At 41.6% G+C, this 18,513-nt stretch overlaps 2 protein-coding genes across 2 annotated transcripts in view; both read right to left on the bottom strand.

The window, feature by feature from the left end:
* LOC138976244 (uncharacterized) overlaps positions 1-3,635 on the bottom strand; it is a 197,598-nt gene extending 193,963 nt beyond the window's left edge. Inside the window, exon 1 of the mRNA XM_070349076.1 lies at positions 3,294-3,635. Within this exon, the coding sequence (XP_070205177.1) occupies positions 3,294-3,620 (327 nt within the window). The 5' untranslated portion in view covers positions 3,621-3,635. The remainder of the gene's footprint in view (positions 1-3,293) is intronic.
* Positions 3,636-12,839: 9,204 nt separating this feature from the next.
* Positions 12,840-18,301, bottom strand: LOC138976927 (toll-like receptor 4). The gene is made up of 4 exons (XM_070349821.1): positions 17,922-18,301; positions 16,122-16,362; positions 13,632-13,907; positions 12,840-13,112 (listed from the first exon to the last, which is right to left on the bottom strand). The coding sequence occupies exons 1-4, from the start codon at positions 18,299-18,301 to the stop codon at positions 12,840-12,842; spliced, it is 1,170 nt and encodes a 389-aa protein (XP_070205922.1).
* Positions 18,302-18,513: the final 212 nt, after the last annotated feature.

Here is an 18,513-nt window from a genome sequence, read left to right as displayed (position 1 = left end):
ACAAGTGGCTCTATCCCATCTCCCCCCTTTCCCCGTCGCGATATAACATTCGTGGTTGAAAACGACGTTAAACACCAAATAAAGAAAAAGAACTTCCGATTACGTTCGTAGTTACTCGGAACCAGCCTTCGGGATTGAAGGCCCGTAACTGACGTGTGAAAATTTCGCAGCCGGGTGGCCATAAGACTCAATACAAAGTGAACTGCATCTTGTTCATCAGTGGAGCACACTACAAAACCACGTCCTCACTCGCCCGTGTCTCCCACGTTGTCCTTTACCCTCTGGCATGAATAGACTCAATGAAACTTTATCTTGGAAAGCAGACAGCATTCATCCATTCAATCAAAATCTGACTGACCACAACATTCCCAACAGTTAACATTATATTGGTTATAGGCAAGAGGAAGGAGGGGGAGGGGGGGGGGGGTGGGTGCTGGGTGGAAGGAGGCGAAAACGTACCAGTCCGGTTGGCAGCTGAGAGAGAAATTCAAGATTTACGCCCTCACGGCAGGGCCATTAGGGGCATGTTCTCGGGTTTTAACCCGACTTTAAATGAGTTACACACGTGTATGCGTGTTCAGGTGGTAGCAGCCATCTGCACTTATGGCAGAATGACCGAGGTCTTTTAAGTGCCACTGTGGTGACACGGGGGTGGGAGATAGATACCGTCTCTGGGTCTGCACTTAAAGTTAACCCGTGTCCGTCCCGGCCCGGATTCGAACCTGCGACCTTACGATCACAAATCATGTGCTCTACCACCCGAGCTACCCGGGCCCCCGGTTGGCAGCTTGACTGATTCTCCCTGATAAAAAGGAAATCACACATACTCAAAACTTCTCAGACTATCCAAGACACCCGAGTCAGGCAGGAGGCACATAGCTTAACGCCTTCTGCGGGCTACCCGGGCCTGACCATGGGACACAAGGTGACGGCCCATTTCAAAGAGAGAGGCAACCTGCTTCACTAACTGGACAGGCAGTCAATTGATTGCAGCAGTTGTAAGATACACAGGTGGAGTTCAGCACTTGCAGTTGAAACTTAAAGATTAAAGAATTGACACAGAATACGAATCGATCGTCAACATGAACTACAAACTCTAGACCGGATAATAACAACATAATTGACACACAATACGAATCGATCGGCAACATGAACTACAAACTCCAGACCGGATAATGACAACATAATTGACACACAATACAAATCGATCGGCAACATGAACTACAAACTCCAGACCGGATAATGATAACAGAGTGAGACTGCTTTACTCTTATTTACCGAAACGAAATGCAAATTAAGATTACCAGCTCTGTTCTACGTCTCTTCAACATACAACTTAACACCAGGACAGTTCACCCTTCTTTTTTTTCTACATGTATTATGCTTTTGCTTTTATTTCATTTTTCACATCACAAATAATATTATCTGCAAACAATGATCATTCACACTCTATTAAGAAACACAAAAAGTTGTGTACGCAAACAGAAGTGACATGTATGATGGCAACAACAAAATGACGCTGACTGAAACAACCAACACAAAATGTTGTTTCTTTGCTTGCTTAACGCCCAGCCGACCACGAAGGGCCAAACGGGTGTTATGCATGAGTGCCGTCGAAAGTACACGCCGACTTCAGCGAAGTCATGACTTGAAAGTCGCCACCTACCGCAGGCGCTCAGTCGGTATGCACGGGTGCCGACCAGACCGCCGACTTTCAAGTTGCCGTGTAAAGCAAGGTCACCAGTCAATCTATTTTTATAACAAGGAATTCCTTCCTTTGCGCATGCGCTAGGGTCATTTGATAACATCCTCCCGCTTCCTCGCACGGGGTAGAGTTCGACTATTCAGAGACGGAGAGCAGTGAAACATGGGTGAGTGCTACTTTGCGCTGAAACGAATCAAAGATGTCTTCGCTAATCTTATCGGTGTTGGTTCTAAAATAATATGACAAGGGAAGTGAATCTCGCAAAAAAAAACTTTTTAGTCCAGCACTTCCAACTATTGGGTTCTGTCTAAAAACGATTACGGCGCAACATTCGTCGACTTTGATGGCGGAAAACCATGAAAATGGCCATTCTGTTCGCTGAAGTCGGCGTGTAAACCATTTAGACGAACTCCGGAGCACGTCTAAATTTAGTCGCCAGTTTCGGTGGAACAAGCGTGTAGTCGCCACCCGTGCATACCGTGTACCTCGCGGTTGGCGGCACTCGCTGTTTGCACGCCGCCTAAACGTTTAGACGTCACTCATACATAACACCCCAGGGCTGTACTGCTTTGACATATAACGTGCGCCACACACAAGACAGAAGTCGCAGCACAGGCTTCATGTCTCACCCAGTCACATTATTCTGACACCGGACCAACCAGTCCTAGCACTAACCCCATTATGCCAGACGCCAGGCGGAACAGCCACTAGATTGCCAATTTTAAAGTCTTAGGTATGACCCGGCCGGGGTTCGAACCCACGACCTCCCGATCACGGGGCGCCTTACCACTAGGCCAACCGTGCCGGTCCAACCCAAAATGCTGGAAAGACACGATGACCATTAACACGACTAGTAAAACGATAAAGTACGACTTTAACATAAAGTAAAAAATGCTTGGTATATAATATATTCACCGAACTGAAAAAAGTACAGAAATGTATGAGCTGTATGGTGTATCAAAACAAAGACAACGTCTCTCTGAACATATTTTCAGAACAAATTAAGAACACATTTGAAAAGAAAAAAACACATGACCATGTCACCCTTTCTGATATGGGGAAAATTAGATTCTACGTGATTCATAGCTTTGACATTCCTTATTCAATACTGAATCTTATAATTATTTTCACAATGCTCGGACGAAGGCCAGGGGGACAAGATGAACTATGATGACGAACGGAATCCGGCTCCCGACACAGAAGAGCTTGCATGGCGAAGCAATCCACTCGCGGATTAAATATTCATTTCTTTTCTTGGCATAGTTTTGGAGCAGTTTTCAGCAAATCATTGCCAGAGGAGATTAGGTTAAGAACAAAAATAGAAGAACCCCAATAGTATGACTTGTTTCTTTTTATTACATTTTTTTCTAGATACGTTATTAAGTTATAAACCTGATTGTTGATTTAAAACTGTAAGAATTTGATTGATAAAGAAAAAGACCTATGAAGGAAGATGCTCCCCGCCTGTAAAAAAAAAAGGCAGAAAAAGAAGGGTGATAGCAGCCTGCATGCAACTGAGGTACCACCCCCGCCCCCCCCCCCCCCCAAAAAAAAAATAAAGATATACATATATGATATATAGCCTGACCTTTACGTAGGACGCAAAGCCCACGGACACTCCGCTGGCGCGTTTCGGATTTCCAGTGTATATGCAGGTTACTATTGTTCCAGCCTTGAGGTATACTGCCACAACCAGACCTGCAGCAGCATCACCTCGACCGTAGGCCGCGAAGCCAGCATCGCTTCTGTTGAACTGCAGGAACATTTCCGTTCTGATGTATGGGTCAGCAACCATGGCGATGAGGTACACGCCATCTACGGTCACGTTCGGGATTTGCATTCTCACCAGTCGGATCTGGCCGAGGCTGATGCATATCAGCAGCAGCATGCGGAGGGTTGCTGTCATTGTCGTCATCTTTACCGTGAACGTGCTTGCAGTGGTTACAACGGCGGGCCCTTGTTGTTTTATTTTTGGTGATGGTGTTGGCGTTGTTGTTGTAATTGCAACAACTGTTGTTGGAGTCAGTGCACGAAGAAAAGTGGACCACCTTGTCAGAGGAAAACGGATGAAGTCACTTCGGCGGCGAGACCTATACTAATCTTTCACCAACTTTGAGTCCTCTAACGTTGGTTCCTTTTAATTTGTCTTTCAGGTAGCCCATGCTTGAAGTGAGAGGTGAATAGAGGTTCATCTGAACTCTTTTTAATTTTGGAAAAACACCACATGTGAACATATTGTCAACTCCGCGATACAATAGTAAATGAATTCATTGGTACGTATAACCCTGCATGCAGTGACCTGTGCACGTAGTTCACCTGGAAGCTGCCTGAACTCTTCACCGGTCAACATCCACACCTGTCATTTTGCAGTTTTGTTTTGCAGGTAAGTGGATCTTATCATTACGTTCGCCTCTTCTCCCCTCCAAAAAGAAAAACACCCCCATACCTACCATACCCCCCCCCCGTTTAGATCAAGCCAACCGTCGCTCCTTGTCCGACAAAATTGTGTCCATGACAATGAACTTCAACTGACATCATGGCGTACCAGCTTGGTGTTTTAATGAAAAAACTTAAGATCAAGCCAGGGGTCGACGAGCAGTAGGGGAGACCGGGGCTAGTCCGCCTACTTTTATGCTTTTGGTAGCATAACTGGCGAGTTTGATGAACTAGAAGACTGATTTTTTATTTTACATCAAGACAAATGTGTAGCTGATATCAATGTGCAGACAGTTTTTATGTGCGCATGAACATTTGTTGTACATACTGCTTACGGCGAACATGCCCCATGACAAATAGGCGGACTTGCCCCTGCACGGGCAGGCAACTCTAGTGCCAGATAACGAGCACAACATGGGAAGGAAGAAGCAAAACTTTCGTCAGAACTCGACCTTAATTAACGCACTTTCACTCGACACCAAGACTTAGTATTTGTTCTCAGAGGTAATGCATCAAAACCTAAGTCAACTGCTATGCATTCATGTTACAAAAAGGAAGAAAAACACTTTTTGTGATCTGTACTCACGATATATGGGCGCGCAACCTCTGAACTTCTGCAGGATATGGCGGGAAGAAGGGACACCACTCCCACATGGTGTGAATGACTAAAAGGTGGCAAACGTAAGAATAAACAGACAAAGACGGATGTGCCGCGGGGGCGGACTAGCCCCGGTCTCCCCTACGCTTTGAACACTTGACTTCTTGGCTTTTGTGACTCACGGCTTTCACTTGTTTCAAACTGAAGTCCACGTGTCGTTGACATTTTATTTTTTTTGCTTTGCTTTGGACACAGTAACAGAAATATGCTGATCCTCCTGAATGACTAATTCAATAAAAAGGGAGGGGGGAGAAAAACGATCACAAACCTGCCCCTCCCTTCCCCCAACCCCAAAACGCTTCCCAACCCAACCCCAGCTCCTTGTCGGGCACGACACGTCGAAACAACAACACCACCACCACCACCAACTACAACAACAACAACAACAAAAACAACAACAACAAGAACAACAACAACAGATATCATAGCGCACCAGCTTCGTGTTCAAACGTAACCATAGTTTCCCGGAAGATCAACCCAAAAGTTTAAAAACTGTGCGTATCACCTAACTTCTAGGTTTTTGTCAGACTCTGAGGTCACTGTCAGTTTACAGCCGAAGAGGTCACTCTCAGTTTACAGCTTAAAGGCGAACATCGGCAGGAATTTTTCTCCTGGAGCGACCTAAACTTGAACCCGTCGCCATTAATTCTTGCATGTCTGTTTACTTGTGTTGCACGCAAAAATTGAGCGACTTCCTTGCCGCGTGGATTGACGAAGCTATTTTATTCTCGTGACTGAAAACACTGCAGAGCGTGCAGTTATTGACGAGCCGCGAGTCATATGGTCTCGGCTCGAAAGCTGTCTGTGGAGGCTGCGTGCTATAATTAGCTGACCTGCTGCGCGAGCAGTCACTGCAGAGTTTTGAGATAACTTTGTAACACGTTTTATTTTATGCTCCACAAGAATACAACTTTGGGCAACGTGCCTGGTAAACTACACGCAACAAGGATTCAGTAGGTACCAAACATGCCTTGGTCAGAAGTAGAATGTAAATGAATCTTTATAAAGAAGTAGGCTACTTCAAACGACAGCCACAGCCACGGTTGGGTTCACGGCATCAAACCGATGCAACTCTCCGTCATATCATACACGTAATCAATCAAATAGATGACTAATAAACATGTAAACTACATGTATACGTCTATGGTCGGACATAAGAAAGAGGAGAGCTTCCCCCGGGCCTGTGCATGTGTTGTTCGTTGTGCGTGTGTAAATGTACACAACAAACTGACGACAAAACTGAGACAGACCTCTTTCGCTTCAGTCTTGCAGAATTTAAAGACGAATACAAGATACAAGATACAAAATACAAGATATTTATTCACCAATTTTGCAAAAGGATTTCATCTTGGCACGGCACGGTAAAAATAAAATAAAAACCAACCAGACACATATGCAGACACACATCACCATGCATGCATACATACGTACATTACACTGTCATGCACACACAGACACAATTCACACACACACACACACAATTATTTACATACTCACACATAACCAGCCACATATCTACATCACAAATTCACATCGTCGCCTTGTAAAGGTAAAAACCATATCAGTTTAAAAGGGGTGCCAGTAATATCAATACAACATTAGTGAATACTAGAACAATACCTAAAATGTATAATCCATTTAAAAGTAAGTAGTACACGTAATTATTATCATTTAGTCAGATCATCACATAAAATTATATAATCATAATCTAGCCAGTTAGACAGTTTAAAACAACAGTATTAACAGACTATCACAGATCTACTCAAGCACCTGAACCTAGAGTCGCATTGCACAAAACTACTACCATCACAGAACTACTCCAGCACCTAAAAATTAAGGACCATTCCACATTGCACATATTTCCACTATCACAAGTTATGAGAACAGTAATGGAATGCAGTGAAAGGACTAAGTAACAAAAGAACCCCCACCCACCCCCCCCACCCCCAATCCTATAACTACAGTATATTACAACGTCTTCACTACAGGAGTTGTCAGTACAGCATGGGGAATGAAGCTAGAGCGAAAGCGACTAGTTCTGGCTTTCAAAGCTCTGTAGCGCCTACCAGATGGAAGAGGCTCGAAGAAGTGGTTTGCCGGGTGGGAGGGGTCGCGAACAATCTTTCCTGCTTTTCGACCTGAGCGCAACTCAAAAATAGAGGCAACGGAAGGGAAGTCACAGCCCGCGATTTTGGAGGCTGTCCGCACAATGCTCTCCAGTAGCTGTTTCTCTTTCTCAGTGGTGCTGCCATACCAGACCGTGATAGAAAAACACAGGGTGCTCTCAACGACTGCGCGATAGAACTGCGCCATGATTTGCTGTGACATACGGAACTTGCGCAACTGTCTCAGGAAGTGCAGCCGCTGCTGGCACTTCTTAATGATGGACGTGGTGTTCCCGTCCCATTTCAGGTCTTCAGAGATCAGTGTGCCGAGAAATTTGAATGAAGAGACCTGTTCTACAGCTTCCCCATTTATTTCAAGGGGCAAGATGGGGTCTTTCTTTCGTCGAGGGTCGATAACGACTTCTTTTGTTTTAAGAACGTTTAGCTCGAGATCATTTTCAGAGCACCACTCAACCACTCTTTGAACCTCCCCCCGGTATGCGTCCTCATTGGAGTCAGAAATCAGGCCTTCAATGGTGGTGTCGTCTGAGAATTTGATTATGTATGTGGATGGGTGAGCGGAGGTGCAGTCGTTGGTGAAAAGGGTGAAGAGTAGAGGGGACAGAACACAACCCTGCGGGGCACCAGTGTTTAGAGTGAGTGAGGCAGAGAGTGAGTTGTTGATTCGGACGACCTGAGGACGGTCAAGCAAGAAGTCTAGAAGCCAGTGGCAGAGAGAGAGAGGGACATCGAGACCAATCAGTTTGTGGAGGAGCTTGTGAGGGATGATCGTGTTGAATGCGGAGGAATAATCAATGAACAACATTCTAGCGTAGGTGCGAGGGTTCTCAAGGTGCTGCAAGACAAAATGAAGACCCATGGCGACGGCATCATCGACCTGTTGGCTTGGTAAGCAAACTGGAGTGGGTCAGACAGGTGACCCGTGAAAGCCCGCAGGTGCCGCAGAATCAACCGCTCCAGGACCTTCATGATGACAGATGTCAGTGCCACAGGGCGGAAGTCATTCAGCTGAGTTACAGGTAGAGCGTGCATTATACTAACTGTTTGGTAAAAGTATCAAACGTTTCTTTTTATAAATAAGTGGCAGGCTTACAGGAATACAAAGAGGCGCAAGTTGAAAGTAATGGATATATCTCTGGAAGATGCCATCAGTCCAAGTTGTCAAATGAAATCAAAGATGACAGAAACAGAAGTTTTCCATACAAATGTTGGTGTTTCAAAGGAAGTTTGCATTCTTTCAAATAATGATATAGACGAGGTCGAGGTGGCTGTTTGTTTTGAAGTTTCAACAAGCCAACATTCAAATGATTTTACTTCATCTACAGATTTTCTAAATTCAGCACTTCATAACTGTCATTATGAACTTGGAATCAGAGAGAGACCGTCTTTCCATTGTCATTCATGCCATAGCTTTTTGTTTCAGAATCAATGTTTCACATGGCGTTCACAAGAGAGCATGCGAAGTTTCCGACAGTCTTTAGGATTTGTAAAAAAGGCCGTGTTTTGCTGTACATGCAAAAACTACCTGTCAAAAGGGAAAGTGCCTAACAGATTGCAACAACATTTCTATTTTAAGCTCAGCCACACGCCCACATGGAAGTTCAATGGTACTTTCAAACTTTTTCTTCTCTTCGTCGTATTTGATTTCTTTCTATTTCATAAGTCGAGTGCATATGATTTCGGCTCGTGTTCATCGTGAGATGGACTTAGTTTCTTGTATTCTGTGGGTTCGACAGATTGACTAAATGTTGTAATTTCGCTTCACGCGACTTGTTATTTATGTATCCAAATCATCATAGAACGTGATTGGGTTGAACGTTCAGTTTCATTCTGTGAGTTCGACAGCTACTTGACTAAATGTTGTAATGTCGCCTTACGCGACTTGTTCTCTCTCTGTTGGCAGCGTGTAATGCAGCTGGTTATAAATTAGAGTATTATTTTGCAAAGTGTGTACCAAAAGTTTGTCATGAGCTGCTTTAGGTTTGGGATGTGGGTTGGTTTGATATTTCCTCCTTGCAGATCAAATCTGTATTCATTTTTGATGTTGTGTCTTATTTTGTGAAAGGAAACATGCAGACTGGCTGAACGCATATATATAATTATGTAACTCATAAACACATGAGTGTATTTATGTTCAAGAACACACACACACACACACACACACACACACACACACACACACACACACACACACACACACACACACACACACACACACACACAACAGAGAAAGAATTAAAAAAAGAATGTAAAACGTTGAAAAATAAGAAGTCATCCGGAAAAGATAGAATAACCAATGAAATTATAAAAGCAAGTTTAGATCATATGACTAAAATATTAGTTAATCTATTCAACATTATTCTTACAAGTGGTAACTATCCTACAGAATGGAAGACTGGAATAAGTGTACCATTGCATAAAAAAGGAGATCCAATGAATCCGAGTAACTATAGAGGAATCACTCTTAGTAGTAATTTGGGAAAATTGTTTTGTAAAATCATAAATTCAAGAATCAACAACTTTTTAGAAAAAAAGAATATTTTGATAAAAGAACAAGCTGGGTTTCGAAAAGGATACCGAACGATGGATCAAATATTCATTCTGAAGAAAATTGTAGACGATATTATCAATACTAAAAATGGTAGATTATATGGATGTTTCGTAGATTTTCAAAAAGCTTTTGATAACGTTTGGCATGATGCACTTTTACTTAAGATATACAAAACTGGCATAAGAGGTAAATGCTACAATATAATCAAAAACATGTATATTAATACAAAGATATGCACACAAATGCAAGGTGGATATTCACCAGATGTATTGGTTAAAAAAGGAGTACATCAAGGAAATACATTAAGCCCAACTCTTTTTAATATTTTCATTAATGATATAACAGATGGAATGCCTGACGTTGATTCGCCATACATTAACCAGAATACAAAAATATCGTGTCTACTGTATGCAGATGATCTAGTACTTCTTTCAAAATCAAAAATAGGATTACAAAATAAGTTAGATTATCTAAATAACTATTGCCTACAGTGGGGTTTGAAAATTAACATAGAAAAAACAAAAATTATAGTATTTTGTCATATAAATCCAAAAATGCACACAATATTTAAATGTGGAACTGATGTAATCAAAGTAACAGATCAATATAAATATTTAGGGGTCATATTCAACAAGAATGGAAATTTTGATACAGCTCAAGATCATTTAAGTAAACAAGGTAATAAAGCAGCACATTCCCTCCGCAGAATTTTCAGCAATCAAAACGTGCAAATAGACACAATGATACATTTATTTGATTCACTTGTAAATCCGATATTAACATATGGCGCTGAAATCTGGTATCCGTTTACGTTTAATAATAAAATAAAACAAACAAATACTGATCATTTCTTTGGATCATGTTTATCTAGCAAAACTCCTCATGAATTTGTTCATATCAAATTTTGTCGATTCCTTCTTGGAGTTCATAGAAAAGCTATGTGGATACCTGTACTGGGGGAATTAGGAAGGTTCCCTTTAGGATTAAAAATGTTATCACAAACAATAGCATTCTGGGCGCATATTCTAGACTCCAAACAAGATTCGTATATACATCAATTATATGACTCAATGTTGCTCCATCCGACAGAAACGCCATGGCTACAATTTGTTAGACAATCTCTTTGTAACTTAGGTTTTAGTCACGTTTGGCATAACCAATCTACATTAAATGTACACAAATTAAAGTTTGCCATTGACAAAAAACAACAAGAGGAATATATAAGATACTGGACAAAAGAAAAATCAGATACATATTCCAGACTTAAGTTTTATTCTATGATCAGTAAATCTTACGAAATGCAGTCATACTTAATACAAATTAAGAATAATAAACACAGAAAGATGTTAAGCAGATTAAGGACTAGCACACATTGTCTAAAAATTGAAAGTGGAAGACATCAGAATATCCCTAAAGAAAATCGTCTTTGTATTGAATGCAATGTCATAGAAGATGAAATACATTTTCTAGATAAATGCAATAAATATGTTAAATTAAGGGATGAATTTAAAGAAGATGCTTCACATATCAATATGAAATATGCTAACAAAAATCCAAGTAACTTATTTTTAGAAGACGAAGTTCAAGTTCGTCTTGGCAAATTTGTTACGGATTGTTTTAGCATTGTATAATGCATTATTATTATTTGTTGTTTGTTGTGTCAATAACTTTACTGGTTCATGACAATAAACATTATTCTATTCTATTCTATTCTATTCTATTCACACACGTGTCTGAGGGGGGTTATCTGGACATTTGTCGCAAAGAAAAATGTGTTATATCTGGACTTGTTTATTTCTAAAGCAACAGACACGGAGTGCGAGCGCGAGTGTAAACATGTGTTAGACTTTAAGAATACTTTTTGAGATTTAAAAAAACCAACAACACTCATTATTGAAAGTTACACACCCCAAAATATAGATTCTGAAACACGTGTTATATCTGGACATCTGCCACCTAAAAGTGAGTGATAGCCGAACATATGACCGGAAAGCTGTAAATACTATCAACTTTATCAAAATAGCGTTACATATGCGTGGTAGTACAAAAAAACTACCATTAATCCCAATTTTATTTTTATTTTTTTACAGCGACAAACCAAGGGGAACTTTAACGCCTCTCGGCGTATTTTTTCGAGACAAATGTCTCCGCAGCTGATAGTTGGTAGACTTTATTGGATGTCGTTATTCAAATGCAATCCGTCAGAGACAGAAAGCTTAGAAAGGAATTACGTTGTATTGTTCTCCTGCTTTGCCTGGCTCAGGTCGGGAAATTCAGGACCGAAATGACCCAAGGTGCAACTTATTCCTTTTGATGTGTTTCAAGTTTCTTAAAAGTTTTCGCAGCTGTTGGTAGACTTTATTGGATGTCGTTATTCATATGTATCCGTCACAGACAGAGAGCTTAGAAAGGATTTACGTAATTGCTAGACTTTATTGGATGTCGTTATTCAAATTCAAACCGCAACAGACAGAAAGCTTAGATTTTTTTTGTTTTTGTGTTTTTGCGCATGAAAAGACTTCAGGCCAGATTTTCTTTACAAAACCGGGGAGGTAGAGTAGGGGAAGGTGTTTTTTTGTGTGTTTTTTTTTTTAGCATGAAAAGACTAGGTGTCTAAAGCAGAGTTCCACTATACTTTTTGGTTTGAAACGTTCACAAATGCTTTGGGTATTACCAAATGTAGGCAACTAGATGCTATAATGAATATATATATATATATATATATATATATCGCAATAATTGATCATTTATGTCAAAAAGTGGAGATTTGTGGGCATGTTCAGGGTTATGCTCGATACAGACTAACACAGAACACCCAAACCCTAATGGGGAGCTGGGCCAATGTAAAAGCAATGTTTTGGCGTCAAAACATTTTTCAGATTGTTTCTAGATTTCTCTCAAAATTAATTAACTAGTTTAATCGATGTGCCAGCTCTGAGCAATAGCAATATGGGCGGAGCTTAGGTTTGTTCTAGCTCTGACGCAATTCGCAAAACGGACAATATAAGGCCCTTGTAGATGAAATATGTACTCCTGATGATAGAATAGCATATATTTAACACTTCCTATCAGTGGATGGCATAAACGTGGTGAAATCTGCATGTTATGCGGCAAAAACGAAATGTTCCAGCTCTGAGGTAGGTTTGATCCCCCTTTCCTGGTTCTCTTTCACCAAACACGACGGTTTTTTTTTTTTACCAGAAGTGCTTTTGCGACACATGTCATGGTTTGATTTTTGTGTAAATAAGGCGTTTTTCATTTGTTTGTTTTTGCGCTGCGAGTATGTCTTTCCACAAAAACCTCATATTAACAATAACAATAACAACACATAGCAGCACATAACAGCTATAGCAGCATTCGTGTTCAAATGTCATGCCCCAAGATGGCCTCAGCCAGTCTCTGCCAGACCGGGTCCTCCACAGGCGTGTCCCTGTGCACGTGAAACACGTTACGCTCAGGATAGTTGCGCATCAGCAGCTCCAGGGAGGCCATGGGGGGCAGGGTGCTCGGGTCGTCCATGAAGAGCACCAGCACGCGGTCAGGCAGCGTGTCTGTGATGCTGCGCTGTGCTTGCTGGACCGTGAAGCCACAGGACCAGTCGTCCTCGGCGAAGGCCCTCGGAACCAACAGTAGTACCTGCGATAGGTGGAGAGTGCGTGTTACACAGTGTATATGGATGAATCTTTGCAATTCTTTTCTTCCGATTGGTTACTTAGTACAGCTCACCCGAAAATCTGCCGTAAGACATAATACTTCGCAAGATTATCTGAAGCAAGAAAGAGACATGAGTAGAATGTCTACACTTACCTTCCAGCCGTTCTCGATGTTAATCACGACGATCATTAGAATATACCTACCTTCCAGCTGTTCTCGATGTTAATCACGATGATCATTAGAATATACCTACCTTCCAGCTGTTCTCGATGTTAATCACGATGATCATTAGAATATACCTACCTTCCAGCTGTTCTCGATGTTAATCACGATGATCATTAGAATATACCTACCTTCCAGCTGTTCTCGATGTTAATCACGATGATCATTAGAATATACCTACCTTCCAGCTTCCCTCGATGGTAATCACGGGGATCAATAAAATACATACCTTCCACCTGTTCTGGATGTTAATCACGATAATCATTAGTATATATCTACCTTCCAGCTGTTCTCGATGTTAGTCACGATGTTCTCAGCCTTGACGGAACCCACAGCATCCTCCAGACTCCTCAGCAGAAGACGGACGCCATAGGGCCGCAGACACCGAGGCAGATCCAGGCAGGCCAGCTCCGTGTCCTGGTCAGCATACACCATGTACACGTCCTTTCCGAAGTCCTGGCGGCGTGGCAGGCGGAGACGTCTCACCACGTTCCAGAAGTAGCGCACGTGCGTCCAGCTCCGGAAGCACAGGTACACCAGCAACAGGCCCAGCAGCTGGGGGGCAGTGTGATGGTTACTGTTTCTTACTACATGGCTTCATACACGCGGTTCTATATCCAGTAACATTGGTACACCGCTAGCGGGCCCAAGAGCTGGGGTAATATGATGGTTACTTTTCGGTTCACCACTACATGCGTTTCTAACGCATGATTACTTTGTGTTTGTTTCTACCATGTGTAATACCAAAAAATGGCTTTAAAATACACAGGAGTCTGGCTTTGGTAGCACAGGCACGTCGCTAGCAGACCAACAAGCAGCGGGTGTTATGATGACTATTTTCCACTACAGTGTCTATAGATAAGATAGAGCGTTACACTCAAAGGAGTGTGTAAACCGCAAAAAGACTGTCTCGATTAACATACAGAGAAAATCGGACGGGCTTCTGGTTGGAATCCAATTTGAAAGAAAGAACAAAGTTTTCTATTCGGTGCCGCGGGCTCGGCTTTGAAAACACAAGCACTTGTTTTGTATGTTTTTTTTTTTTCCTGTCGCCTGGTTTTGCTACGACGACCAAGGAAAACAAGATGTGTTTCACAGTCACATAATTATTAACAATACGAGGAAAGCCTTCATAAATCTTCGCTCACGAAGTCAAGCCAGAGGATTAAAACAAGGCAACGTGATGGTTTTTGCGCAAACGGTTATCAGACGACACACTGTAAATAGAAGTGTTCCACTTTTTAACACACTTTCTGTAACCAGCTGTGAACAATGTGTGATGAATTCTCCTTGCAAAAGGAGCACATAATTATATGGTAAACACTATTACAAGTGTACTATGTGTGCTACTTTTGCTAGTAGAATTATATAGCAACTCATACAGTGTTCACAACTGAAATCCGCCAACGTTCGAAAATTCAGAATAAATAAAAACAAGAATGGTATGCTATTGGAACGTTTAATTTATGACAAAACGTTACAATCACTGTACTTCGACCTAGGTGTCTTTTAACCTTGACCGTGCTTCCTGAATCGTGGACGACCGAGAGCCTCACAAAAATGTAAGTCTGTATCTCTAAAACTATTGGGAGATTTTGATTGAGTCTCCATGTAATCCTTAAACACCTATCGACCAATTTGTAAAGGATTGACGTTTTAAACAAACAAACACACAATGACGTCATTTGAACTACACACTTATAATACAGATAGCGAACTAAGCTGAGACACATGCGAGGCAATCGAATTCTGCACTGGTCAATACTTGTTCCTCCCTATTCTTATAATCATGTAAACAATTGTGGTCAGGATGTCGGATGTTTTGAAGACAGACTGTTAAGGCCAACAACAAAAAATAGTCTGTTTACGGTAACCCGACCGACCCTATTTTTTTCCTGCGACCCTAGACTTTTTTTTGGCATTTGGGGGGAGGAAACAAAAAAAGGTTTTTTTTGCAAAATAACGTAAAAATATGGTTTTTTGGGAAAAAAAATAAAAAAAATCCCGACCTACCGACCCTATTTTTTTGGCCTATGTTACCGTAAACAGCCCTTTTTTTTGGCCTAAAAGAGAATAAATGTATGTACATAATTATAATAGAATATTGATGTATGAATTGTAGAAATGTATAAGAACACAAGAATGTATGAATGACAAAGAACAAATGTTTATTTTTGAATGTTTTATGTATGTTTTATTACGGACACAAAAGCTCAGCAATGCAATTTCTCTTTTAGAGATTAATAAAGTTATTGTATTGTATTGTATTGTATTGTATTGTATTGTATTGTATTGTATTGTATTGTATTGTATTGTATTGTATTGTATGTACAACAGGTTCGCATGGCTTAAAGCCACGTACCCCTCCTGGGGGACCCATACCAAACATATCATCAGCCAGGGTGCTTACAATGCAGTTTTTTTCTTTAAACAATTTATAACAAGCCACTTAGCATTAGTCTTAATCTGCAGAATTAAGTCATATCATTATATATTATATATGAAGTTTTGTATCGCGCGCGTATCTCCAGACTCGGAGTCAAGGCGCATGCCGTGTGAGATGGATTTTTTTACACAATACATCACGCATTCACATCGACCAGCAGATAACAAATAAACTCCGCACTGAAAGCAGTCAAGTTGTTGCCGTTTCAGTGATATGAATTATGTCTAAGCGGAGGGATGGTCTTATCCCAAGGAAAAAGTCAGGCTAGATCTGAGATGGTGAACCGAACTGGTTTTACAGGAAGGACTGTGACGTTGACTTACCTGCAGGAGAAAAGCCGCCAGTGTGTACCCAAACACACGCTGCCCGATGCATCGCCGCCAGTGGTATTCGATATCAGCCATCACTTGTTCTGTGTCGGTAATCTCTCCTGTTTCTGCGGTGCACGTGTACCTGCGGGTGCTCGCGCCCTCACCGTCCAGAATAACGGACGTGTCCCGGAGCCAGCGGACAAAGTCAAGATTAGAGCATGCGCACAGCAACGGATTTCCCGTCAACTGCAATCTGAAAAAATATAAAAATTGTTGATATTTCGATTTTTTCGGCAAATAATGCATAAAACAAAAGCCAGTGCACGAGAAAGTCTTGTACGGATTGAGGAAAACTCCTTTTGCAGACATGGGACTGGTCCGAATTTTATCGGAATTCCGATATTTTCCTTAGCTCACAGACCATTCTTGAGATCGATGCAAATTCGTTGAGAAAAAAAAGGGGGGGGGGGTGGTGGTATGAACCGTTCAGCTGAAGCTGTCTGCGTCTGAAGTCAGTGCATTCGTACCCCAGCACTCGCGTGAACCCATAGCAGTATCATGGGTCGCGTTTGATTGGCTGTCGATCTCCGACAATTATCGCCTCGGCCTAATTATTCACCGATGGCGGTTTGTGAGTTGTTTTGATTGGCTGCCGATCTCCAAACGCCGAAGGTGAAAAAGGTAGCATCATGGCGTCTGGATTCCGTATTGTTTTGTCGGCTGTGGAAGCTCTTACGATCGACGACCAAAGTGTGAAAAAAAAGTGGAAAGCCAACTGGCTGTCAAAAGAAGTGATTGTCATTATCAACAAGAAAGAAAGGCGCCAGCTCATTGGCGACAGTATCGCCAAGATATCCATTCCCGGTCAGGTCGTGTGCACGTGGTGCGACAACGGCCACTGCGTGGTGAAATACGGACTTGGTGGAAAAAATGTGTTGGTTCTGAAAATTTTCAAGTAAGTGTTGTGTGTGTGTGATTGTTATAAATTACACTTTTGTTTAAAATGCTAAAACATATTATTCTTGTGGTTTTTATAGCTTTTTAAAAAGGCATGATCTAATTTTTTGCCATCAGGAGAGGCTCCAAAATGGCCTTTATAATTCTAACATTCATTTTCCGTCAGGGGGGCTTTGCCCCCCTGAACCCCCTACCGGGGCGTTGCCCCTGGACCTGGTCCCCGGCTGACTTTCCTACTTTTGGAACATTTGCTGGTCTCATGTCTGCTTTTGGTGAATTTCTGGACTGTGTTTTCATGTCAAAAGGAAACCGTTGGTGCCACAATTAATCCAACCCATCCTTGGGAAAGACACGACAAGACCGTTGGCATTTACACGCCGTCTTTTTGGTTATAATTTTGACAGGCGATTTTTTTGTTTTCATTTCATATTTAATTGTCCTTGGGCATATTCCTCGAAGAAATTGAGAGATAGCGTACAGCAGCGGAGTCATTTAAACAATTTTTTTTAAATCATGGACTTCTATTCTGAAAAATCCCGTGTGCTTCGAGCTGAAAAATTAAGGGTTCTACAGTTCTTAGTCTGATTTCGTGCATCCATATTAATACTTTGAGTAAACGTACTTGCGCGACGCCCAGTATAACCGATGGCCCCGCTAACACTCAGGTTGAAAAATAAACCTCGGACATTGGGTCAACTCGCAGCAGTTTGACAATTGTCGACCAGATTGATAGCTTCGTGAACGCCGATTATCTTCTATATTTTGAGATAAAATATACGCAATTTAAATATATTGAATTGTTGGAGCGAAATGAAAACTGATACATTTATATAGAACCACTTTTTACATACTGACCTAATTTCATGGTGTGACGCAAAGTCGTCCAGGGATTGTCGTTCCAATGAGGTCAGTGAGGGCACGCTGTTAAATGACAGGTCAAGTGCGGTCAATTTTGAGTGAAGGTCAAGATTCACGGGTATTGTCTGGAAACTGTTGTAAGATAATCTGAGTTCTTTTAAATCCATCAGCATCGGCAGACGTCTCTCTTCAATTTCGACCAGCCAGTTTCGAGACAAATCAAGTATTTCCAATCGCTCCAAATGTTGAAACAGTCGATGCGCGCGAGTGTGAATATCATTTTGAGTCAGACGACTGTTAGACAGGGACAGATGCCTCAATGATGGAATATGGTCAAAAATATCGTCATTTATTAAATCACAGTTTGCTCCGTTCATCTCAAATGTTTCTAAAGCTTCCAGTCCCAAAAATGTTGTCTCGCAAGAACTCAAGAGCCCATAGGATATGTCCAACGTTTTTAAATTGTGAGCTGATGTAAAGTTAAAACTTGCAGGAAGATTGTTACTGCGGTGGGTCACAGACGAAAGGTTGACGTATGATAAATTTGTTGGTACAGAAATGTGAACAACAATACCAGAAAAAACACCCC

The sequence above is a fragment of the Littorina saxatilis genome, linkage group LG9, assembly GCF_037325665.1.
Source record: "Littorina saxatilis isolate snail1 linkage group LG9, US_GU_Lsax_2.0, whole genome shotgun sequence".
Lineage (NCBI taxonomy): Eukaryota > Metazoa > Mollusca > Gastropoda > Littorinimorpha > Littorinidae > Littorina > Littorina saxatilis.
The sequence above is the reverse complement of the archived record's forward strand: the minus strand, read 5'-3'. Positions and strand labels throughout refer to the sequence as shown.

Excerpts from the sequence above, each read along its gene's own strand:
- LOC138976927 (XM_070349821.1), bottom strand. The coding sequence starts at position 18,301 with ATGAACGGAGCAAACTGTGATTTAATAAATGACGATATTTTTGACCAT. Across the intron at positions 16,363-17,921 it reads GCGTCACACCATGAAATTAG|ATTGCAGTTGACGGGAAATC; the intron begins GTCAGTATGTAA and ends ATATTTTTTCAG. Across the intron at positions 13,113-13,631 it reads ACATCGAGAACAGCTGGAAG|GTACTACTGTTGGTTCCGAG; the intron begins GTAGATATATAC and ends CACCTATCGCAG.